We start from the raw sequence: 24,526 nt of genomic DNA on the forward strand, positions 1-24,526 counted from the left end.
ATGGATGCGGAGCAGCGGCCCGTGGCAGCAACAGCTGGTGGGGGAGACGGGGGCACCCCGGGGCTGGAGTCGGCCCCCTCGCCTGTCCCCGGTCCGGCTGCCGCGGTCCCAGGGCCCTCGCCCGTGCCGGGGCCTGAAGCGGGGCCCGGGCCGATGCGGCGGCAGCTCGGGGCCCTGCTCCAGCCAGCCGTCAACAAGTTCTCCCTCCGGGTGTTCGGCAGCCACAAGGCGGTGGAGATAGAGCAGGAGCGGGTCAAGTCAGCGGGAGCCTGGATCATCCATCCCTACAGCGACTTCCGGTACCGCGGGCCCGGGGAGGCTCCGGGGACCCAGGGGACCCCGCCCCGTCTGACCGACGGCCAGATACTGCTGGTCCCAGGGAAACCCGGGGGGACTCGGACCCCTGTCCATCCCTGACAGACACGTCACTTCCGGGCCGGGGGAGAGTCACCAAGTGGGCAAGGATGACCATTGGGTTCGGTAGACCTTGGCCCCCTCCACCATCACCACTAAAACCACCATTGGGTAGACTTTTCGTCTTCGAAGGGGCTGGTCCCATTTTTGCTGGGATTGCTGCAGCCTTGGGAAGGACAGATGGGGTGGCAGTGGGGGGCAGGTATTTCCGGTCTTGGGGGTCCCGGCTCCACCCTCGACGGCATCTTCCGGTCCTAGAAAGAACAAGTAGGGTGGAGATTGTAGAAATTCCAGTCCTAGTGTTTGGGGCAAGGAAAATCAGGAGGGATATTCCCGGGGGACCACTAGAGAAGATCAGAGCTATCACCCTATTGACTTCCCACCTATCCCGGGACTAGCCGGAGAAATCTTGGGTACCCGGGATAGGATTTGGCTAAAGTGATAAGGTAGAAAGATCAAAGCCCCCTCTGGACGCTGTCCTTGGTGCTGAAGGCGACTCTCACTAGATCTAAAGGGAGGGCTAGAGAGGGAGAATTGGAACGTTGGAGGCTGGCCATGGGGGCTAGAGGCACCGCCCAGTAGCTTGCTTCCCTGAGCCGCGAGATAGGGGTTGACCAGTCAGAACCTTTCTAACCCATTTTTAGGGGTTGGATTCCTAACTTCGCATTGCTGTAAGAAGATGTTCCTGTCCTTGGGGAAAATAAAGGACTGCTCTTGGATGGGGAAGGAATTTGGGAGTAACAAATTTAGGGTATAAAGGTTGAATGGGTCCAGAGCCATTAAATCCAATTGTATACAATAGATGTATATTTTTAAAACTCCCTACTTTAAATCTTGAAACATTCCCTTCCAGCCTCCCTCCTTTGTTCTCCCGACTCCTTTTTTCTCCTTCCCTCTTCTGCCAGGGCCTTTAAACCACAGCTGCAGTTTTCTTGTCCATTACTACATTACTGTTTTACTTCCTATTTTTCCCCTTTCCCCCCCCCCCCCCCTTCTCCACAGGCAATTTCACTGTTCATTTGTATTGCCTCCAGTTGCCTGTATATTGTCCCCCACCCCCTTCTTCCACTTCACTTCTAACCATGTGTCCCCTCCTCACCCTCCCCAATATATCACCCGCTGGGCGTGTGACTGCTTGTGAGTGAGTCAGGCTGTGAAGATCCTATTTTGCTTGAAAGTGCTCTCACTCCTCTCCTAGCTTCTGGTACAAACTCTATGTCCTTTAGGAGATAAGAAGGGTACAAAGCATGGCAAAATAACAGGGCTGCTTCAGTATTTTTTTTTTTCATTTTAAAGTATAAAAGGTATTTATCCTTGGGGTAGAAGAGAAAGACAGAAAATTCAGAGTCAATGGAAAAAGGTGCTAAATGATTTCGATCTAGCCAGTCATGTTTTTGTGGCAAATAAAAGAGTCTAGAAATAAAATTGATAGAAAAGTTAAATAATTAGAGGCATTAAGGAGAGAAGCAGGAGTGAAGGGAAAGGGCTAGGGTGGGTTCTGTTTTAAAGAGCAACACAATGAACTTTCAAATAAATTATAAACACAATACATTTATTCTCTTATTTTGGCTTTTAGAAACTGGGGGTCCTTTTAGTTGTCTTGAAAGGAAAGAAAGCCTGAAAATTAGGAGGTGGGAAATATCTAGGACTAGGTCACATTCATAGAAAGCCCAGACATTTACAAAATTTCCCTTGGGATAAGGGAGTTTCCTTTCTTTTTATTCCTGATCTCTGAGGCCCAGCTTCATATTCAGTCTCATTGGATAGAGGAGATTAGAATATTTGTCAAACCTTTATGTGTACAAATGCTTGTAAATAGATGGTATGGAGAGTTTCTCTATAAAGATATCATTCTTGCCCTCGAAAACTTTTTATTATTATCAGAGAAATAGGACAATGCCACTACTTTTCCCACCTTAAAGACAGATATGGAGAGACAAAGGGAGGTAATGCCATTGGCATGGATAGTAATAGAATGTAGAGGGTAGACCCAGGAAAGTCAGTCTTAGAGAGGAATTTTACACAAAATTGAGAAGATGAGGAACACACTAGAAGGAGGAGTAAAATATTTGATTCAGAGATGAGTGGAACAGAAGTGGATCATATAGAACAGGAGTGCTCACTTCTCTTCCTTTCCCACTAGATTTTACTGGGACCTGATCATGCTACTATTAATGGTGGGGAATCTTATTGTCCTCCCTGTGGGCATCACCTTTTTCAAGGAGGAAAACTCCCCACCCTGGATTGTCTTCAATGTCCTCTCCGACACCTTTTTCTTGCTGGACCTGGTGCTGAACTTCAGAACAGGGATTGTGGTGGAGGAAGGAGCAGAAATTCTTCTGGCTCCTCATGCCATCCGCACTCGCTACCTCCGTACTTGGTTTCTGGTGGATCTCATCTCTTCCATTCCAGTGGACTACATCTTCCTTGTGGTGGAGTTGGAGCCACGATTGGATGCTGAGGTTTACAAGACAGCTCGGGCCCTTCGAATTGTCCGTTTCACCAAGATCCTCAGCCTTCTTCGGCTGCTCCGCCTCTCCCGCCTCATCCGATACATCCACCAGTGGGAGGAGGTGGGGTGGGGAGGTGGGCAGGGTGGGATTTATCTCATCCCATGGGGGACAAAGAGTTCAAGGATTAGAAAAGTGGGTGGAGTGTCAAAGGTAGGATCTGGGACATGACATTGTCAAGTTTGGGGGAGAAAAGGAGCTTTCTATGATTATTGTTCTCACTAGAGAGTAGGCTGAGAGTTAGAAGGATGCTGATATCATGGTGGGATTGATGGTATACAGTATAAAACTACTGTAGAATTAGTGAGATCTAAGGGAGAGGAAGGGGAAGACCAAGATTAAAAAAAAAAGGGCGATAGATCAAGGTATTATAAGAATATGGGAGACTTTCCTCTCTCTCAATTGCAATAATAATTAACATTTACATGGTGTTTTAGGATTTGCAAAATGCTTTGCATATTTTGTTTGCCTCTATTCTCCTTTTATTTATTGTAAAGCTGATGATAATAATTCTTCCATGCAAATTTGTTAAGGACTATAAAGTATCTTACATCCTCTCTAGGGCCATTATAGGAGTAATAAGGGAGGGTAACTCAAAACCAGAAGAATTGGAAATATTTGCAAAATTGTGAAAGGGATAGGGACTAAGAGAAAAGTGACCCTGCCCACAGCCCCTGCACACACTCCTCCCCCAGATCTTTCACATGACCTATGACTTGGCCAGTGCTGTGGTTCGGATCTTCAATCTCATTGGGATGATGCTACTATTGTGTCACTGGGATGGCTGCCTACAATTCCTGGTCCCCATGCTCCAGGACTTTCCTCCTGATTGCTGGGTTTCCATCAACCACATGGTGGTGAGACACTTCTTTCTTCCTATTGTCTATCCCCTGGGCTGCTAGGGGTCACTCTTAGGTCTCACAAGCACCATTAGGGGTAGGTGGGAGCATGAGCTGGCTTATGGTAAGATAATATGGAGAGCCAGACAAAGGGAAAAGATGCATGAGGAGAGGAAAAGGATGTGTGAAGGGAGAAAAAAGAGAGAAAGAATCAATTAACATGTATCAAGTGCCTATTATGTGCCAGGCACTGTGCTAAGCATTGGATAGGACAAAAGAGGGAAAAGGGAGGTAAGGAAAGAAGTAGAAAGGAAAATCAAAAGAACAGAAAAACTACCCATGATTTCTCTCCCAATATGCTAATATGGCCGTTGGGGGTTGGTCATCCTTTTGTAACTTCCCAAGCCCTGCTGAGATAATTCTGTCTGTGGTATTGGGACAAGGCAAAGAGGCTGTTGAATCAATGAGTAAGAGCAAGAAACGTTGAGAGAGCAAGAGATGCAAGCCCCCAGCAGCTCAGCTCCATTCTCTTTTTCCTCAGAATCACTCGTGGGGTCGCCAATATTCTCATGCCCTCTTCAAAGCCATGAGCCACATGCTATGCATAGGCTATGGGCAACAAGCACCTCAGGGCATGCCAGATGTCTGGCTTACCATGCTTAGCATGATCGTGGGAGCCACATGCTATGCCATGTTCATTGGTCACGCCACTGCCCTCATCCAGTCTCTTGATTCATCCCGTCGCCAGTACCAAGAGAAGGTCAGCAGGGGTACAGAGAGAGGTGGAGGTGGGGGTGGAGGTCAACTCAATTTGTGCTGAACATGGGGACTAGATATCCTAATTTGATGCCCAGGATCTGTGTCCCCTTATTCATTATCCATGGTATCTTCCATTAATTCCATTCTCTTATGCTTGTGTATCTCTGTGTTTATATCTTTGTATTCATGCCTTGTTGTGTTTTGACTTTTGTTTCGATATCTCTGTTCCCATGTGACCTTATGACTGTATCTCTGTGCCTACGTGTGCCTTTGGGTCTGTACTCTTGCTATATCTTCCTATTCTTCTCTCTGCCACTCTACATCCTCCTGTTTCTCCATCCCTGTATGATCCTGACACTGTCTCTATGTACATATTCCCATATCTTCATCTCTGTGTACTGTGTCTACATATCTAAGTCCTTATATCCATTTACATCCCCACATCCTCATGTTCTTGTCTCTGTCACTGTGTTCATATCATCATATTGATGACTCTTGTTGGGGTGGGGCTGGTGCCTCCAGTATAAGCAGGTGGAGCAGTACATGTCCTTCCACAAACTGCCAGCTGATACCCGTCAGCGCATCCATGAGTACTATGAACATCGCTACCAGGGCAAAATGTTTGATGAGGAGAGCATCCTGGGAGAGCTGAGTGAGCCACTGCGTGAGGTAGGGAGGTTGAGAGTAATATTCTTGAAATGAGAATGGGGCACTAAATCATGCTGAGTAATGTGGGGAAGACAGGAGATCCTAGTGTGGGAAGACTGAAAGCTTTGAGCAATAGGAACTTCTGAGAATAGGCAGCATCTCCAGGAGATTGCTGCTTAGAAGGTATATCCTTAAGGTATCATTCCTCTTAGGGGGTTGGTATCTTTGAAACCAATTATGTTCAGTGGGAGGTGGTTCCTTGGCCGAAGAATGTGAAAACTTCCTACTGGGTGATAAACTAACTGATCTCACCTTCTCCCTCTGCTCAGGAGATTATTAATTTCACCTGTAGGGGCCTGGTGGCCCACATGCCCCTGTTTGCTCATGCTGACCCCAGCTTTGTCACTGCTGTGCTCACCAAACTTCGATTTGAGGTCTTTCAACCAGGTGACCTTGTGGTTCGTGAGGGCTCAGTGGGTAGAAAGATGTACTTCATCCAGCATGGACTTCTCAGTGTTCTGACCCGCGGTGCTCGGGACACTCGACTCACTGATGGCTCTTACTTTGGGGGTAAGCAGGAGTAGGAGAGGGGAAGTGTGTGTGGGGGAAACAAGTGAACAAAAAGGCAGAACAGACTTGGGTTCCATGCTTTGGTGGGGAAGGAGGCACCCACAGGAAGGAAGAAAGGTGCACTGTGTCCCTACTGATGACAGATAGGCAGTCTCATATAAAAAGGCAGCTCCAGTCAGGAGCAGTCAGTCAAAAATATCTTGGGAGCAGTGCTAAAAAAAAATCTGAGGCTCTTAGGTTTTTTTCTTTCACGTCTACCTTTGATATTCATTTGAACCTGATTCCACTTACGAAAAAGTTTGCTCATTAGTGGAACTTTGGGAATGAAAGAGTATGGAGACACATGCTATATGCATGTACCCTAGACTCATAAACTCATAGGAATAACCCTTGGCTAGAGGAATAGAGAAGTGGCAGACTGGCAATTCAGTTGGAAAACAAGACTATATCTGGAGCCCAAGAGCACCTGCCTCATCAATAACTCCTTTTTTGGATACCAAATGAGATGCTCTCTCCTCCAGAGAGCAACAGTGGGAGAGCATGGTGGGGAGATAGGAGAGACCAGGAACCTTTCCTATTAGTGGGATCTGGGGGATGATCAGAGCATTTAAGAGACCCCAGAAGGAATTGCAAAATTTTTTTTACCATTTCCTCAGAGAATTCTAATAAGTATCCCTTAAGGAAAAGCAATCTTTTTCTTGAACCACAGATTTTGCCCCTACAGTAAAGAGCAGCAGTGATTGAGTGTCTGAGAGGTTTTAAGAAATAACTGAGATTTCAGCTGGATGATGGGTTGCTGACACTCTGCCCCTCCTTTCCCCTCAGAAATCTGTCTACTGACTAGGGGCAGGCGCACAGCTAGCGTGAGGGCTGACACCTATTGTCGCCTCTACTCACTCAGTGTGGACCACTTTAATGCCGTGCTAGAGGAATTCCCCATGATGCGGAGAGCCTTTGAGACAGTGGCCATGGACAGGTTGCACCGAATTGGTGAGTCCCCACTTCATCCACTCTTAATGATGGAGGCCCCCCCTTTTTTTGCTCTTGAGTAAAAATCCAAATATTTGGCCTTTCCTTCCATCTCTCTCCCCTGCTCATGGCCCACTGCCTACATTAGCAATGCCATCTTTCCCATCTTACCCCTGGCCACACTGCATCCTACAGGTTGGAGGTTCACCCCTTGGCTTAGATCCTGTCTCTCCGTTCTAGTTTGGGTGTTGCTCAGAGTTTCCCCTTCCCCTTAACTTTAAATGGGAGTGTCCAGCATCACTCCATAAATGCCTCCCTGTGAGACACATCTAAAGGTCTCTCCTCATCACCTCAGACCCTGTCATCCTTTGATACCACCAGCTTATCTGTTATATCCTTAGGAAAGAAAAATTCCCTTCTTCAGCGGAAGCGTTCAGAACCCAGCCCAGGAAATGGTGGTGGTGGGGTCATGGAACAGCACTTGGTACAGCATGACCGGGACATGGCCCGGGGCGTGAGGGGTCTGGCTCCGGGCACCGGTGCCCGCCTGAGTGGGAAGCCGGTGCTATGGGAGCCCCTGGTCCACGCCCCATTGCAGGCGGCCGCAGTCACCTCCAACGTGGCCATCGCTCTGACCCACCACCGAGCACCTCTGCCCCTCTCCCCAGACTCTCCTGCAGTTCTTCTTGCTCGCTCTGCTCGTCGCTCAGCTGGCTCGCCGGCCTCCCCACTGGTGCCCGCTCGGGGGCCCCCTCTGTTAGCTCGAGGGCCTTGGGCATCCACGTCCCGCCTTCCTGCACCAGCAGCCCGAACTCTTCATGCCAGCCTATCTCGAGCAGGCCGTTCACAGGTTTCCCTGTTAGGTCCACCACCCGGTGGGGGTGGACGGCGGCTGGGGCCCAGGGGACGGCCGCTTTCAGCATCACAACCTTCCCTTCCTCACCGAGCAGCTGGGGACGGCTCCCCTGGGCGCAAGGGCTCGGGAGGTGAGCGCTTGCCCCCCTCGGGACTTTCATCCAGGCTCCCAGGGACCACCCAAGCCCTCAGGCCTCCTGCCTGTGATCCGGGTCCTGCCAGGGGCCCCCAGCTTCCTGCTAACATGTAAGACTCCTGGCTGTGTCTCATCCTGATTCTCGGGAGAGCAGGTGTAGCTGCTTTGGGGAAGCTGGGTACTACAGACAAAGCATCACATTCCATGGCTGTCTCCATCACACTGGAAGTCTGTGTGACCCTTAGCTTGGCCCCCTCCGACCGCCACACCTCTATCACTGCCAAACAGAAGCATCTCCACACCCATGCTAGAGCCTCTCCCTGGCTACCAGACCTTTCCAGACAGACACTCTTCCCTTCCCCCTTCCCCGTTCGACGAGGCGCAAGGATCTTCATATCCTCATCCCTGCCAAGTAGAAAGATGTCTTCTCTTCTGCCAGCTCCTGCATCCCTCTGCTCGTGAGCCCTTTGGGGGCAGAGACCCCTTACTGCCCAGCGTGGCTACCTTCCTGTTCCCCATCACTGCCAAAACCACAGGCCTCATGTCCCTTGTGTGGGCATCCACCTGCTCTCCTCACTGCCATTTGTAGGCACTTACCCGTCTACGACCCTCTCAATGAATAGACACCTCTTGCCCAAACAGGAATCTCTTGCCAGCTTTCCTCAATCCTATCTTTGTTTTAGAAAAACCTTCTTATGAACAAAGAGCCACATCCTCCCGTGCTCCTAACCAGTTGTACCCCTGGGGAAGAGGATGTCCAGCCCCTCCTTAATGAATGTGCCAGCCTAGGAGCCCCTTTAGGGATCAGCAGCTAAATCCTTAGGTAATTAGTGATTTATTTATATATAGCCCTCTCTCTCAGGGGGAGCGGGAAAGAAGGGGGGGATCCACTCCTTTTTCATGCCAGCTCTGTGGCCCTTGTCTGGCTCCATCAGCAATACTAAGACTCCAGTTCCCCATCCATGTAGGGGGAGGGAAGGGCCACTGGGGTTAGGCGCAGGGCAGTTTTTATTTTTAGGTGTCTTTTTTTTCCTATGCTGTGAGAGTGGGGAAAGAGTGAGAATCTAAGCTACGAAGTGGGGGAAAGAAGGGAACAGGGTAGAGGAGGGGCAGAACCAGCCAGCACCTCTGCCTTCTCAGGGATACAGGAAGCCCCCCAACTTCCCCCTCCATCCCTGTCTTCCCCTCCATAGCATTAGCATAGGAAGAACAATAGCCAGAATCCTGGCACACAGCTCCCCTGCCAAGCTCTGGGCTCTGGGATTTTTGGTGTGTGTATGTATGTGGATGAATTATTTTATTGTTTTTTTAAATGTTTGTTTACAGATAGTTAAATATATATATATATATATATAAAAGAAAAATATGTTCTTTTTGTTTCCTGGTATGCATGGGGTACAACAGTGGGCTTTAGGGTAGGCATATGAACACTAGATTGGGGGAAAAGGCATCTAGGCAAATGATAGAGTGGGCACTGAAGCAGCAGAGGGGTGAGCATTGCCTGGGGAACAACAGGCCAGATGGGCAAGGAAGTTGGTTATGACTTTGGTTATGACTGATTTCTCAGAAATCTGTGCGCTGTCAGAAAAGTAATGCTACTTCTGGAATCAGAGGAGCTGGTTTCAAAATTTGACTTTCCCATTTGCTATTTAGATTGTCTCTCTAAGCCTTAGAATCAGGACTAGATCAGTTTTAAACTCCTTTCCAGCTCTGTACCTTGTGATTCTATGAGTCCAATTGTTTTCATATTGGCAGCAACTAATGAGCTAACAAATGAGAGTGCAAGATTTGAACCTTCTGAGAAAAAGGCATTACTTTTTCTATGTAAGGAATCCAGGGATCCCCTGAACATGTGATGCTCTCTCCTCTATATCATCTCTTTTATTCCCCCATTACTGGGTAGGTAGAGGGATTCTGGACTCTGCTGAGCTGAGACCAATGGCTTAGGGCATTTTAGGATCCAGGGTTGGGTGGGGATTGGATTCAGGCATGTTCAGGCACAATTGAGGATGACAGTTTATTGAATGCAAGCTTCCAGGAACTATGAAACCTGGTGACAGAGAAGGGCCCCCAGGGACAGGACCTAGGAACTAGGAAAGGGACTGTGGTCCCTGAGAACTACAAAGGGATGAAATTTCTGCAGGTGGTTAGCAAATGGAGGAGTTATCTCTTACAGCTGGGAGAAGGTCTATATAAAGGGGTGTGATATTGGGTGGGGGAATTCATCTACTTTGGAACATGGTCTTGAGGGCTCAGGCACAGGTATATGATTTATGGGAACATGGAGCCTCAAGATACACTTAGCACCCTCATGATGTTTGTATAACCTGAGCCAGGTCGCCAGCCTGTCACCACAATCACCAGGTCCCCGACTCGGAGGAAACCACGGAGCTTCCCTGGGTAGAAAAGAATGGGATGGGTGTGTGAAACGATACCTTGGATAATCTGAGTTACAAAATTAATTCTCAGTTCCTCCCAACTCCTCAGCCTCCTCACCCCTAACCCTACCAATCTCCAGAGATCTATGGTACTATAGTGTTTCACTGGATGCCAGGGAGCATGACAAGTTTGGAAGGGTGCATTGTTACCCTAATAGTCTGTCTCAATGCAACTTGTGTTAACTTTGTTGACAGAAGATGGGGGTGGGAGGTGGGGATGACTTGAATGAGGTAACAAACTGACATTGATACAATGTGAGTTGTCATAGGTGTTTTTAAGACCTTGTAGCTAAAGGCTACTTCTCCCAACTGTTGCCTTCCTGAACAGAACCACAGCAAAGGAGGAGTGAACAGGGCTCTGTTCCTGGAAAGAAACATTTAGAAGACTATAACAGTATTTGCTTGCCTCTTACAATAAATATAAATTTAAGTATGCTTGCCAACTTCTTAGCATGAATAATTTCTGTTATAGCTATACCACTGGTATACAGCAGTCACCTATATAGCAATAACCTTACGTTGTCCCCTCAGTCAGATTACCCGACGACAAAATTATTGATGATTAGTCCCTAAAATAATGTGCAGTTCCTTCTACCTCGTCTTGGCAATAACAAAATCTCCCCAACAATGCAAGGTGATGACATTATGCACTAGCTCTTCCCCCAGATTTAAGTGAAGAAAATAAATCAGCCCCTTTGTCACATGCTTTCATATCAACTAGGCTAGGTGGCTTGTTATACAAAGGAACCTTAATAAAAAGTCTCAGGGGATGAGAGGAGTTGGGTGTAGTGGAAGAATGGTATTGGAAAGTTGCTATGGAAACAAATGCCTAGAAGGCACTAGGGAGAGAGGAGGTTGTCTTGGGTGAGGGAAGTAGAAACTTGGAAAGAGCCATGGAAGCCTCACCACTTTCAATGCCAAACTGGACACGGTGGTCGACATCATCAGTCCAGACAAGTTGAGGGGGGTCACGGTAGAGCAAAGGAAAAACACCACGACACAGATGGACCTGGCGGGCAGTCTGAGCAGAACGGGTGACCGCGATGACAACAGCACGAGGACGGTAACGAGACAGGAGCTGTGCCGAGCTGAGGGAGACAGAGTATGGAGCTCAGTGGATCAGGAGTGGATCTTTTTGTGAACCAGGAGACCTGATTTCTGATCCAGTCTCTGCCACTGACTTTCTCTGTGTTGATCTCTTCAAGCTTCAGTTTCCTCATCAATAAAATATTCTATATACTTCACAGCCAGTGCTGTAAGAATCACATAGGGTAATGGTTATGAAAATATTTTGAAAAACAAACAAACTAAAACTAAAGCCCCTTACAAATATTGGGTATTGATATTAGATCTTTTCCTTATCATTAATTCCAGTGCTTTCGCCCTACTCTCTGTGCCTTTAGATGTTCAGCCGGCCTCTCTGTCTCCAATGTCTATCCCCCACCTCCCTGGGTAACCAGTCGGTCTCTCACCGGCCAGATGTTGTCAGCACAACTATAGCAGCAGCGCAGCACTTGAAGGAAGCCTCCACAGCACCAATGGCAGTGACCTCGGTAGGGTCCCGGCTTAGGGGAGCTGCCCTACGAAGTTCTTCAAAGAGTTGCCGGTGATAGACAGCAGCCTCTGCCTCCCGAGCAATCTGAAAGTACCAGGGGGTCAGGCTCAGGCCCTGATATCCGACCTGAATGGCCCTGGATCTCTGGACCCCAGAAATACTCCATATTCCCCATCAGCCCCATACCGCATGTTGCATCTTCACAGCCTCGACAGGGTAATTCCCCTTGGCCGTCTCCCCAGACAACATGATACAGTCAGCCCCGTCCAGTACAGCATTAGCCACATCGCTTGTTTCTGCTCGGGTAGGTCGGGCCTTGGTGATCATGCTTTCCAGCATCTGGAAGCACCGTTCAGTAAGAATCGAGAGGTAAAGCTACCCTTCCCGCCCTTTCCAGCCTGGGCATTCCTGGGGACCTTTTGGGCTGTTCTCCCATCTCCTAACCCTAAGACGGCCCCATTCCCTGTCACAGCAGGAGAGTCACGGGACTTGAGGGGGAGGTGGGTGCCCACAACCCCTACGGCACCCCTGCTCTCTCACAGACCTGTGTGGCACAGACAACCGGTTTGCCTGCCAAGTTGCAGCGTCCGATCATCATCTTCTGCGCCAAGAAGACTTTCTCAGCGGGGATCTCGATGCCCAGGTCACCCCTTGCCACCATGATGCCGTCGCTCACTTCCAGGATCTCATCAAACCTGGGAAGTTTGGGCCCAAGAGGGGGCACGGCAGAGTAAAGGAAAGGAGGAAAGAGTCAGGGAAAGGGAGGGTTGGGAACTTTTCAGTTCAGTTCAATTCACACTGGAAGGAGAATGGGGAGCTGGAGGTGGGGGCGGGATAAAGAAGAGGAGGGACTGGAAGCCTCACTTTTCAACGCCCTCGTGGTTCTCGATTTTGCTGATGATCTTGATGCTTTGTCCCTGAGGCCCCAGCGCTTCTCGTACCGCAATCACGTCTTGGGCCTTTCGGATAAAGGATGCGAAGATGATGTCCACGCCTTGCTCCACTCCGAAGCGCAGGTCCAGCACATCCTGCTCGGACAAGCCCGGCAGATCCACCTCTGCACCGGGCAAGTTCACCCCCTTCCTGCTTCCCAGGATCCCGCCGTTCTCCACCTCAGTCAGCAACCCCTCTGGCTCTGTGGAATTCCAGAAGCCAGTTAAGACAGAGGCGATTTGGGGCAATCCATGGGGTTTGAAGGGGCGTGGTTGAAAGGAGGGAGTGTGGCCTGAGATTATACCTTGGTGCTGGGTGGAAAGGTTGGGGGAGGAACAAGTTCTCGGGGAGGAACTGATTGGGAGGGGGAGCAGTGCTTGGGAGGGGACAAGGGGAAATCCGGCCGGCGTGTCTGAGAACGAGGGGGTGTGGCCTGAATTGGGGCGGTAAGGCTAGGGGCTACCTCGAGTTCACTCACCTTTATGCTTAACCACCAGAGATATAAGACCGTCGTCGATGTAGATCCTGCCCCTCTCTGGCACTACCCGGACTATGTTAGGATAGTCCACCCACACAGTGCTTGCATTCCCCCGAGTCTGGAATGCCGGGTCCACTGTAATCCGAACCTGGGAACCCTTCACTAGCTCCACTTCAGACTCCGGGCCCTAGGGAAGGGATTGGGAAGTAAGAATAGGGCTGGGATTCGGGGGCTTGGTGTCCAGCCTTAATCTATCCTGGATCTATCCCTTATTGATTACGTCCTCGCCCACACATCTCAGGTTTCTCTTCATCCGATTCTTCGCGTTACGTAGTTTCAGCTATCTCAGGTACTGCAATCTCTGGGGCACACTCCTCCAGCCTCATCCAATCCTCAGCCCCATTCCAAGTTATTGGCCCTACCCTATATCGATTTGGCCCTGCCCACACCCTTCTTGCCAGCACTACCCTCTCTGACTGTACCCGCCCTTTCTTTCTTTGTTCCAACCGCCCTAGTTCCTCCCGTAGCGCTCTGCTCTCTCACTGCCCGGGGCCTCACCCCCTGGAGGATCCCGGTGCGGATCTCAGGCCCCTTGGTGTCCAGCGCTATGGCCACGGGCCGGTAGCTGAAGGAAGAGCCGGCGAAGCTCTCGACAGCTTCTCTTACGTTGGCTATGGATTCAGCGTGGTACTGGGGAGGGGGATGGGAAAGAAAGGGATCAAGATAAGGCTCTCGGGCCATAAGTTTATGAACTCTCATAAACCATAAACTTATGAACTCTCCAGCCTCTGCTCTAACCCCCCGGATAGAATTCCCCCCAGCTCCTGCAGCAATGCCTCCCATCCCTCACTGCACCTCGTGGGAGCCATGGGAAAAATTGAGCCTCGCGATGTTCATCCCTGCTTTGATCATTTCCCTCAGCCGTTCCACAGAGCGAGATGCCGGACCTATGAGCAAAAGGACAGAATCGCGACATCTCCGTGTTGGAGGAAATTCCTGGAACTATCTAGGACGATTGATAATTGAGGAGAAAAAGCCCCAAGTGGTCATCCAGCCCTCCCCGCCCTCTCCCCCCCCCCCAACTCAGGAAGCGTATCCCACTTGTGCATGTCTTTCCCATTTAGTTACTGAACAGTTTAGTACTAAGTCTTTTCTTCTCAGGACTAACAGTTCTCGTTTCCTTTAACTAATTTTTAAGGCTGGGGAAGGTAAGCAATATCCAGCTAGGTGGCCACAGTGGACAAGAGCACCCGCCCTGGATTCAGGAAGATCTGACTTCAAATAATGCTTCAGAGCTTACTAGCTATGTGATCTAGACAACTCACTTAACCTTGTGTGCCTCAGTTTCCTCATCTGTAAAATGAACTAGAGAAGGAAATGGTGAATCACTTCAGTATCTTTGCCGAGGAAATTCCAAAAGGGGTCACTGAAGAGTAAGACACAACAGAACAATAGCCTCTTTAGAGAGGCACACTGTTCAGAAAAACTCTTCTCTGATTAAAAGATTCCTTTTTCTTGCTCCACAGACCCCCTCTGCTTTCCGAGATAAGAGTCTGTCCAGTTGTCCTAGATGAATTCCAATTCCCAGCAACTTGAAAGAATTTTGTACACATGACTGCAACACCATTCACTATCAGTGATATGTGGAAAAAATGGACGAAGAGAGAAAGATGGCAGGAATGGGGTTGGTAAAGCATAAGGCAGGGAGATCAACCAGGAAGAGGACCTGCACCAGAATAGGGGCAAATGTCAGAGGAGAACAAGTGCAAGTGGGAGAGATGTTACAAAATGTAGAATGGGAAGCAACTTGATTTTTTTTTTTTTTTTTTGAGGGAGGAGAATAGAATGTGAAATTTCTAGGCAAATGAGCTTTACTTCCTTTCCTGGCAAAATCTGAAGATGTTATTGTTAGCAAACATTGGGGTATTGATCACCAAGAAGAGAAGCACAGGATACAGAAGGAGAGCAGCAGTAGCCCTATTGTGTTCCATCCTGGTCAGACCCGTTCTAAAGTTCTGAGTACCACATTTTAGGAAGGGCATTGATTAGCTGCAGAGCATCCAGAGGAGTGGAAACAGGATGGTGAAAGGTTTTAAGATTATGAATACAAATAATAATAGCTAACATTTAAATAGCACCTACTATGTGAGTGGCACATATTATACAAATCAGTTGATCTTCAAAACAATTCTGCAAGGTAGGTACTGTTATTATCCCCTTTTTGAGATGGAGAAACGAGGCAGATAAATGAATCAACTTGCCCAAGGATCACAGTGCTACCAAATTTCTGAGGCAGAATTTTGATTAGGGTCTTCTTAACTCCAGGCCCAAGGTTCTATCCACTTTACCACCTAACTTCTCTCCCCTCTCTCTCTATGAGGATTGGGTGAAAGAAATGAGGATGGTTAGTTTGGAGAAGACTCCAAGGGAGGAGGAACATGAAAGTTGGCTTTAAATTGATGAAGGGTAGGTACCAGGCTGAAGATAGATCAGATTTCTTCTTGTTCAGAAAGGATTAAAAGTAGAAGTGAGAATGAAAAACTTCCTTATGTGGTTATCTAAAAATGAAATTGGCTGCCTTGGGAGGTAATGATTTTTCCTTCCTTAAAAGTATTTAAGCAAAGATTGGATGAATATTTGTCATTTTAGTGGGGTTTTTTAAGGGACATATTAAACTACATGGCCTCGGAGGTCCCTTCCAATACTTTCATTTTCTTTCCCAAACCCTCTTTGCTTCTCTCTAAGATCTGTGACTTTTCCTCTTGATTCTATTTATCTAACTACTCTTTCTCAGTCTCTCTTGCTAGAACTTCAGCTCACACCTTAGATCAAGGTCACATTAAACCTGGGATGTCTCTCAAGGCCCTTTCCCGGGCCCCTTTTTCTTCTCCCTTTATTTCATTTGGTGATCTCATCAACCTTCCACAGTTATTGCTATGCCAATAATTCCCAGATTTACTTACCTAGCCCTAACTTCTGACCTTACATTTCCAAATGCCTATTGTACATCTCAAAATCACTTCTCGTAGACATCTTAAACTCAGCATGTCCAAACCGAACTATCTTTCTCCCCAAGCCTTTTCCTCTTCTTAATATCCCTATTCTTAGGAAGAACTCTCTTCCCAGTCACACAACTCATAACCTAAGGGTCATCCTTTATTCCTTATCCTCAATCCTATTTCCAATCTGTAACCAAGTTGTACTGATTCTACATTTGTAATGTCTCTCCAATGTACTTCTGCTCTACTCTAACACTGCAACCATTCTCACCCCATTTCTGGACTATTGGAATATCCTTCTGGTATTTCCCTGCCCTCAATCTCTATCACCTTCATTCCATCCTCAACACAACTTTATCTTCATAAAACGCAGATCTGACCATATCATCGTTTTCAATAAAGTCTGGTGATTCCCTGTTATCTTCAGTTTTAAATATAATCTCCTTTGTGTGTCTTTTAAAATCCTTCATAACCTTGCCCTCTTACCTTTTAGTTTTCTTAAACTTTCTTCCTTCTCCCTTTCTCCCCATCTGAATATCCTTCAATAGAGTGACTGTGACTTCCTTTCTGTTTTTTTTAAATTAAATTAAATTAAGTAATTTTTTTAGTCCTGTAAAGATTTACATGAACTGATTTTTTTTTTAAAACAAGACACTCCATCACCCAACTCCATATATTTTCATTGCCTGAAATTTTCTCCCTCGTCATTCTTCAAATCCCATTTAAAATCCCATCTTCTACAAGAAATTTTCCTCAATCCCCTTAATATTAGTGTCTTCCCTCTATTGATCAGCTGTAATTTATTCTGCATATATCTTGATTATACATAGTTGTTTGCATTTTGTCTTCCTATTAGCCCAACTCTCAGAGAGTAGGGATTAGGATTTTTTGTTTGCTCATTTGCTTTTGCCTTTCATTGTGTCCACAGTACTTAGCACAGAGTCTGGTACATAGAAAGTGAGTAATAAATGCTTGATTACTGAGATGTGGTTGATTAGTTTCCCTCCCTCAAGTCTTTTCATTGTTCCATATCATATTCTACTCAGATAGCAAATTGATTTTGCCAGGGCAGCTAGGTGGCACAGTCAAAAAGATCCAAATTCAAATTGGGATTCAGACACTAGTTTGATCCTGGGCAAATCAAAACTCTAAGTGCCTCAAAAAATAAATAAAGATCTTGCTAAAGTACAGCTCTGGCCATATCTTTGCCCACCTCACCCCAACTCATTCAACTCTATTGACCTCCTATTACCTCCAAGAGCAAATATAAAGTCATCTCTTTGGACTTTAAAATCCAGGATCCTTTGTACCTTCCCATCTTCTTACACTTTACTCTCCTCCATGTACTATCCAATTCAGGAACATTGACTTACCTGATGTACTTCATACATGATCCTTCCATGTATCCTTCCATGGAGTCCAGACTCCATGCATTTTCATTGATTGTCTTCCCTGCCTGGAATGTTTTCCTTCCTTTATTTCTTGGCTTCCCCGATTTCCTTTAAGTCTCAGGTAAAATGCTACTTTCTGCAATAAAACTTTCCTCTCCCTTTTAATACTAGTGTCTTCTTTCTGAGATTTTTATTTACTCCCCTACATATTTTGTATGTGCATAGTAATTTGTATACTGTCTCCTCCATTAGAATGTAAGAAAGTAGGGAATGGTTTTTGCCCTTTTTTATGTCTTTAAAATTTAGCACAGTATCTGACACATAGTAGGCATTTGTTAAATGTTTGTTAATTGTTTCTTCTGCTCAAAAAATTCCTTTTATTATTCAAATACACCTCTCTTTTCCTAACTCAAAGAAACTTCCTCTCTTCTAGGTCAGACATCTCTATTGCAGAGAGATGCTTCCTTCCCCCTTCCTTCCCTTCATAACCAAAAAGTTTCAATCTAACCTCTCAAAAATCTCACATTCTATCACTTCAGTCCTCCCCCATATCATTGAAAGAAAATATCTGGAAAATGAGCAATGCTAGAGGATGTGAGATTTAATTATATCTGGAGCCAGAGAATGATGTTGGTATATAGAATGTTGGAAAGTGTGGAGCAGGAATGGATGTCCTTAAATTTGAGGAGGGGATCCAGGTAGAACGATACCAATATAGAGGATGAGGGGGATGATATTGACAATGACTCTCTTCCCAAGTTCAAGTGGGACTTGGCTTTGATGATGTGAGATTTGAGACTGGGAAAGGGAAAGATGAGAAATAAGGGTATGGGATGATAGAGTTGGAATGGGAGGCATTTGGGAAAAAACAGAACACTAGAGACATGGATTCTAAGTCTGCCTCTGCTGTTAACTTATAATGAGCAAAGTCCATTGATTCCTCTGAGTCTCAGCTTTAGTCAAGTAAAAATAGTTGCTACTTCCCACCACCCCAGCTCAAATGACAATTGTGCAAAAAATGTTTTTTTTTCTGACTCCCTGTCACTGTAAAGAGTGAGCTTTGCCATTAGATTGAGGGTTTTTGAGGACAGAGGACATCTTTTGCCTCTTTTGTTTTAATCTCCAGCATTTAGCACATTGCCTGGCATAGAGTTGGTGCTTAATAAATGTTTATCAATTAACTGCCATTGTTAGTTACCTATGGTGGCTATGATGCTGGTACTTCGGGCAGCCACTGGTTCTGAGTCAATATCCAGTAGGCAGAGATGCTCCAGAAAGGTATCTGCCATGGCTGCTGGGAGCTGTTGCTTCTGGAAAAAGGCAGCACCTAGTTCCTGGGTCAAATGGGCCACACTAGCCCTTCGAAGGTAGCCGGCTGGTCCTGGAAGGGGAGAAAAGTAGGGTGATTACTGTGGATATTGATCGATAACCTAGAACTCAATCCTCTCCCTAACTTCCCTTCTTTCATTCCTAGATTTCTTGCTGCTCAAATCCTGGTCCCTCTATTCCTCTACCAGTCTTGGCTCTTATTCCATTTTCAGCCCCCTCCTTCCCATACACAGGGATTTAAATCGCTGAAGGACATTTGTGTGTATACAATCCCCATCCTCTTATCCTCCAACCACCCCAACCTCATTACTTTTCAGTATATTAAACTCCCCTAATTATCTTCCTTCTTTCTCCCAGCTCCTTCAGTCTCTAAGATTTCCCATTCTGAGAATGAATTCTCAGGACCCTCTCCTCCTTTTCCTCCAAGCCCTCCATTTCTCGCCAGAGCCTACCCTCCATGCTGTTAGACATGTTCAGCGTCTGTGTGTCTGCTCCCAGTCACCCTGGTGTTGCTCTAATCTGGGCAAGTCTCTGAGTGACTGGTTAAAGTATTACCAGACTCTTTGTCCTCACTGCCCCACAATTCACTGAGTCTTTTGTGACAGGGGGCAGAGTTCAGCAGCCACGGGAGCTTCCCGTGCTTGCAGATTCCCCATAGTCTAACCTGCAGACCTTGAGAGGAGGGAAGGACATTTCAAGGGAAGTTCCGAGGACTGGGAATAATCTATTTCTGAGCAATTAATGTATGAATGTAAACAAGCTGCAGAGCACTAGGCACCAGAAAACCTGGGTCCAAGTGCTGAGTAAGTCGCTGCAAATACTGATAAAATCATAGAATATTACAACTAGAAAAAACCTTAGATTTCATCTCTTTCATTTTATAAATAAAGAAACAGCTCCAGAAAGATAAAGGCCACAAGAGAAGTAAGTAGATTCAAACCCAGGTCTGTTTACTCAAAATTTTTCCTAAAGTAGCCCAAAGTTGCCTCATCTGTTCCCCTTAGTTCCCTCATCTGTAAACAGAATGATAATAATAATAATAATCTTTCTACTTTATAGAATTCATATGAATATCCATTGGAACAGTCTATATAAAGCTCTTTCTAAAAAGCCCACCACTATACAGATCGAAATTATCATGCAAAATGTGCACTGATCCTTTTCAAGTTGACATAGTGACAATGTCAGTCAGAGAGTGAGACAAGTATACTTGTCTCACTTTCTCCTCTTGGACTGTTTCCTCCTTTGTCCAATACAATTTACTTGAAAAATATCTAAGGGGGATTTGTCCCCTATCCTTACCTCCTGGGGCTCCTAAGAGGAAGGAAGCCATCAAGTCCCGTTGGTGCTTAGAGGTCCATGGCCCTAATATTCCAGGAGCAAGGCCTTCTAATGACATGGCTCCAAATGGTGGGTCCTTCAAGCCGCATGGAGAATGGAGAAAAAGAAACACAGAGGTGCCTGCCCCTCTTATCTGAGGGAGCCAGAGAGAAGAAAAGGGGCACACCCAACTGATCCTCCCCCATCCTCTTGTTGGACAGTCCCCCCACTTTTACCTCCAGCCTCTTTCTTTGACTGGTTCCCACCCTTAGTTGTTAGGCAGCTTAGCATAATAGAAAGAATACTGGACTCAGAAGTAGGCAGAACTAGTTTTAAACTCTTCTACTGACACAAGCCACAACAATGGTCAAGTAACTTCACCTTTCTGATCCTCAGTTTCTTCATTTGTAAAACATGGATAATGAAGTGCTTCACTGAGTTAATCAAGTGGTATAATATGTTTGAAATACTTCACTTGAAACTATGTCAGCTAATATACCTACTCAGATACTGTCAGTCAATAAGTATTTATTAAGAGCTATTTGTTAAACTTTGTGCTTGGAGCTTTGGATACAAAGAAAGGCAAAGATTGCTCTCAAGGAGCTCACAGTCTTAAGTGGGAGATTCAAATAACTATATATAAGAAGCGGGAATGGCCTTTAAGAGAAGATATGAAGATTAAGGAAGGTTGGGGAAAATTTTTTTTTGCAGAAGATATTTGGGGCTTGGAAGAAGCCAAACTAGGAGTGTTGTGCCACAGTTCCCTTTTAATGTTCTGACCCAGTTTCCTTAATTGTCCCACCTCAGTTACTTTGCTCCAAGACCTCAGGCTATCCTCATTCCCTCTTAATATTTGATAGGATAAAGGTCTTATATCTTAGACCTCATTAGAATATCAGGAGCCTCTCCGGTACCTCCCTCCATTATGTCATCCTAGGTGCCTCCCCCCATTAGGTCATCCCTTTCCAGGTGCCTCCCCCATTAGATCATCCCCATCCCAGGTACTTTCCCCATTATGTCATCATTCTTGTTACCCTATAAAAGAATCTTGTATTTGACATTCGCTGCTGGATTCTTGGAGACAATAGTCTCATTAAGCCCTGGGACCAAACCATGGATCCATTTGGTCCCAGTAAATCTCTCCCTTTGAAATAAAATATTAAATTCTTCTCTAATCTCTATCTTGCTTCAATTTCTCTGGCATTACCGGAGGAAACTAGGAGGTAGAAATGATGAGAGAAAAAGTTTCACATGGGTGATGAAGTGTTCTGTGCCAGGAAGAGCAAGGAGATCGATGTCACTGGGTTGCTGAGTATGTTGAGAGAAGGATTATGAAGTATAAAAAGACTGGAAAGGTTGGAAGTGGGTAGGGAAGGTATCACATCATGAAGAACTTTAAATACTTTAAATACTCAGGACAGAGCATGGGACTTGAAATCAGGAAGATCTGAATTCAAATTTGATCTCAGGCACTATGTAACCCTGAACAAGTCACTTACCTCTGTTTGCCTCAGTTTCCATATCTATAAAATAAGCTGGAGGAGGCCAAACCATTCCAATATCTCTGCCAAGAAAACCCCAAATGGGGACATAACTGAACAATAAATTTGATTTTGAAGATGACAGAGAGGTACCACAGTTTGTTAAATAGGGGTTTGACATGGTCAAACCTGTACTTTTGGAAAATTAGTTGGACAGCTGAGTGGAGGATGGAGTGGAATGGGTAGAGATTTGATGCAAGCTGATTAATCAGCAAGCTGTTGCAATAATATAGGCATGAGGTGATCAAGGCAGTGGCAGTATCAGAGGAAAAAAGGAAGTTGGAATAGACAAGACTTGACAACTGGCTAGATATTGGGGAGAAGGGGGCGCGAGATGGAGAAAGAGAAAGAACCCAGGATAACATTTATGTTTTGAGTCTGCATGATGGTGAGAATGCTGGCACCCTTGATAATAATAGAAGTTAAGAAAAAGGAAGGATTTGGGGGGAAAGATGAGTTCAGTTTTGGACTTGTTGAGTTTAAGATGTTTGTCATAATCCAGTTCTAGATGTTCAACAGGCAATTGGAGAGGTCATGATCAGGAAATCAGAAGATCAAGAGAGAGATTAGTACTGAATAAGTTGGCATAAGAATCATTAGGATAGAGATGATAACTGAATCCATGGGAGTTGAGATCACTATGTAGAGAAGAAGAAATGAAGGGGGCCCAGGACAAAACCCAGGATACCTATGATTAATGACATGATTCTAACACAGGATAGTAGTCAGATAGGTAGGAAAAGAACCAAAAGACAATGTGATGAGCTCTAGATTTCGGGGTTCCCGGTTAGGGAACCAAATGATGATATTAGGGTTCCTGGTGATCAGGAAGTTAGATGATGAGGTTAGTGGTAGGTTCAGGGTTCAGGGAACTAAATGAAGAGGTTTGGCTCCCCTGAATCCCCCTTAGGATTCCCCGCAAGGTAGGGAGTTGTAGGAACCTCCTAGCGGTACAGAGATCCTTTGTAAAGGAATTTACGAACCCAAAAAGCTAGACTGATAAAAAGAAGTTTATTATAGGCATTTGGAAGTCAGCCTTTGCTATGCATGAATAGAAAGGCTAAATTCCTTAGTGGAGGAGTCCTGCCAGAGAAGTAAAGTTTCTAGTGGAGAAATCCTGGCAGAGAGACATAAAGTCTCCTTAGGGAAATAGGTGAGGGAGATAAAGAGAGGGTAACACCGAAAGAGAATATCATTTCAGCAGACAGAAGCTGCTATGCCAGGAAGAGAGAGACTTTCCTTGGCATGGCATATTATCTCCTCTTCGAAAAGTAAGTTTAAAATTGGCTCTTTTATAATAGAAGCTTCTGGCTACCAGCCCAAGGAGCTAGTGGGGGTTAGTGGATGGTGTTTAAGCTGGACTCCGAATAGCTAATCTTGGAATTGAATGGCTGTTCTCTCCAATTCAATAGGATTGGTATCTCCAGCTCCAAACTCAACCAGCCCCACCTAGATAACAGAATGAAGCTGTTTGTCCTGTTTCCCTCAGGCAGGGTTTTTTACAGAGGCAGGATTCAAGGAGAATTTGTCCTTCAAGGAATTTTAGAGTTTTGGGGCTCCCTTCATCAAGTGTATCACTAGGACCTAGAAAGAAGAGAGTATCAGGAAGAGGGTGATCAACAACAGAGAGGTCAAGAAAGATGAGATTTGAGAATCATTAATAGCTTTGGAAAGATCTAATTTCTTGCCACTATGAAAAGGGGTGGCACAAACAAATTTGCACATGTGGGTCCCTTTCCTTTTTTTAAGATCTCTTTGGATATAATCCAAGTAGAAACATTGCTGGGTCAAAGGGTATGCACAGTTTGATAACTTTTTAATCATAGTTCCAAATTGTTCTCCAGAATGGCTGGATCTGTTCACAACTCCACTAACAATGTAATAGTGTCCCAGTTTTCCCACATCCCCTCCAATATTGGTCATTGTCTTTTCCTGTCATCTTAGCCAATCTGAGAGGCCTTTATGGCCTCATTTCTAAAATATATAAAAAACTGACTCAAATTTAAAAGAATACAAGTCATTCCCTAACTGATAAATGGTCAAGGAATATGAACATACAATTTTCAGATGAAGAAATGCTGTAAATCACTATTGATTAGAGAAATGCAAATCAAAACAACTCTGAGGTGGTCCTTACACATATCAGATTGGTTAGGATGACAGGAAAAGATAATGATAAATGTTGGAGGGAATGTGAGAAAACTAGAACATTAATACATTATTGGTTAAGTTGTGGATTGTTCCAGCCATCGTGGAGAGCAATTTAGAACTATGCACAAAGGGCTATCGTCATAAGCTTTAATCTAGTACTGTCACTATTGGGTGCTAAGAAATCATAAAAGAGGGCAAAGGACTCATAAATGTAAAAATGTTTGACTAGCTTTTTTTCTGATGACAAGGAACTGGAAATTGAGTAGATGCCCACATCAATTGCATTATGGCTCATTAAGTTAGGGTATATGAATGTAATGGAATATTATTGTTTTAATAGAAATGATGAGCAGACTGATTTCAGAAAAGCCTGAAAAACCTCACATGAATTGATGCTGAATGAGTGACCAGAAACAAGAGAACATTATGTACAATAACAACAAGGTTATATGATGATTAACTGTGATAGCCTTAGCTCTTCTTAGTAATACAGTGATCCAAGACAATTCCAATAAACTTGGGATGGAAAATGCCATCCAAATCCAGAAAGAGAATTATGGAGACTGAATGTGGATTGAAGTATATTATTTTCACCTTTTTTACTTGTTTCCTCTTTATTTCTCATGGTTTTCCCTTTTTGTTCTGATTTTTTCTTGTACTACATAACACATATGGAAATATATTTAAAATG

The 24,526-nt window shown here is 45.5% G+C and overlaps 2 protein-coding genes across 3 annotated transcripts; one reads left to right on the plus strand and one right to left on the minus strand.

Moving 5' to 3' along the window:
* Window positions 1-9,677, plus strand: HCN3 (hyperpolarization activated cyclic nucleotide gated potassium channel 3). The gene is made up of 8 exons (XM_012548158.3): window positions 1-299; window positions 2,558-2,987; window positions 3,620-3,781; window positions 4,305-4,523; window positions 5,045-5,191; window positions 5,500-5,740; window positions 6,566-6,730; window positions 7,111-9,677. The coding sequence occupies exons 1-8, from the start codon at window positions 1-3 to the stop codon at window positions 7,812-7,814; spliced, it is 2,367 nt and encodes a 788-aa protein (XP_012403612.2). The 3' UTR covers window positions 7,815-9,677.
* A 26-nt stretch (window positions 9,678-9,703) lies between these two features.
* Window positions 9,704-20,222, minus strand: PKLR (pyruvate kinase L/R). Of its 2 annotated transcripts, none has more exons than XM_003768074.4 (11): window positions 20,126-20,222; window positions 18,693-18,875; window positions 13,960-14,051; window positions 13,663-13,794; window positions 13,105-13,291; window positions 12,558-12,828; window positions 12,238-12,388; window positions 11,880-12,032; window positions 11,611-11,777; window positions 11,045-11,226; window positions 9,704-10,096 (listed from the first exon to the last, which is right to left on the minus strand). In XM_003768074.4, exons 1-11 carry the CDS (start codon window positions 20,220-20,222, stop codon window positions 9,990-9,992), a joined length of 1,722 nt encoding a protein of 573 aa, XP_003768122.1. In that variant the 3' UTR covers window positions 9,704-9,989. The 2 variants fall into 2 exon arrangements, with proteins under 2 accessions (XP_003768122.1, XP_023358052.1); XM_023502284.2 differs by lacking the exon at window positions 20,126-20,222 and adding an exon at window positions 19,276-19,356 and having other exon boundaries at window positions 9,990-10,096.
* Between the last annotated feature and the right edge of the window lie 4,304 nt (window positions 20,223-24,526).

The sequence above is a fragment of the Sarcophilus harrisii genome, chromosome 4 (genome assembly GCF_902635505.1).
Source record: "Sarcophilus harrisii chromosome 4, mSarHar1.11, whole genome shotgun sequence".
Classification (NCBI taxonomy): domain Eukaryota; kingdom Metazoa; phylum Chordata; class Mammalia; order Dasyuromorphia; family Dasyuridae; genus Sarcophilus; species Sarcophilus harrisii.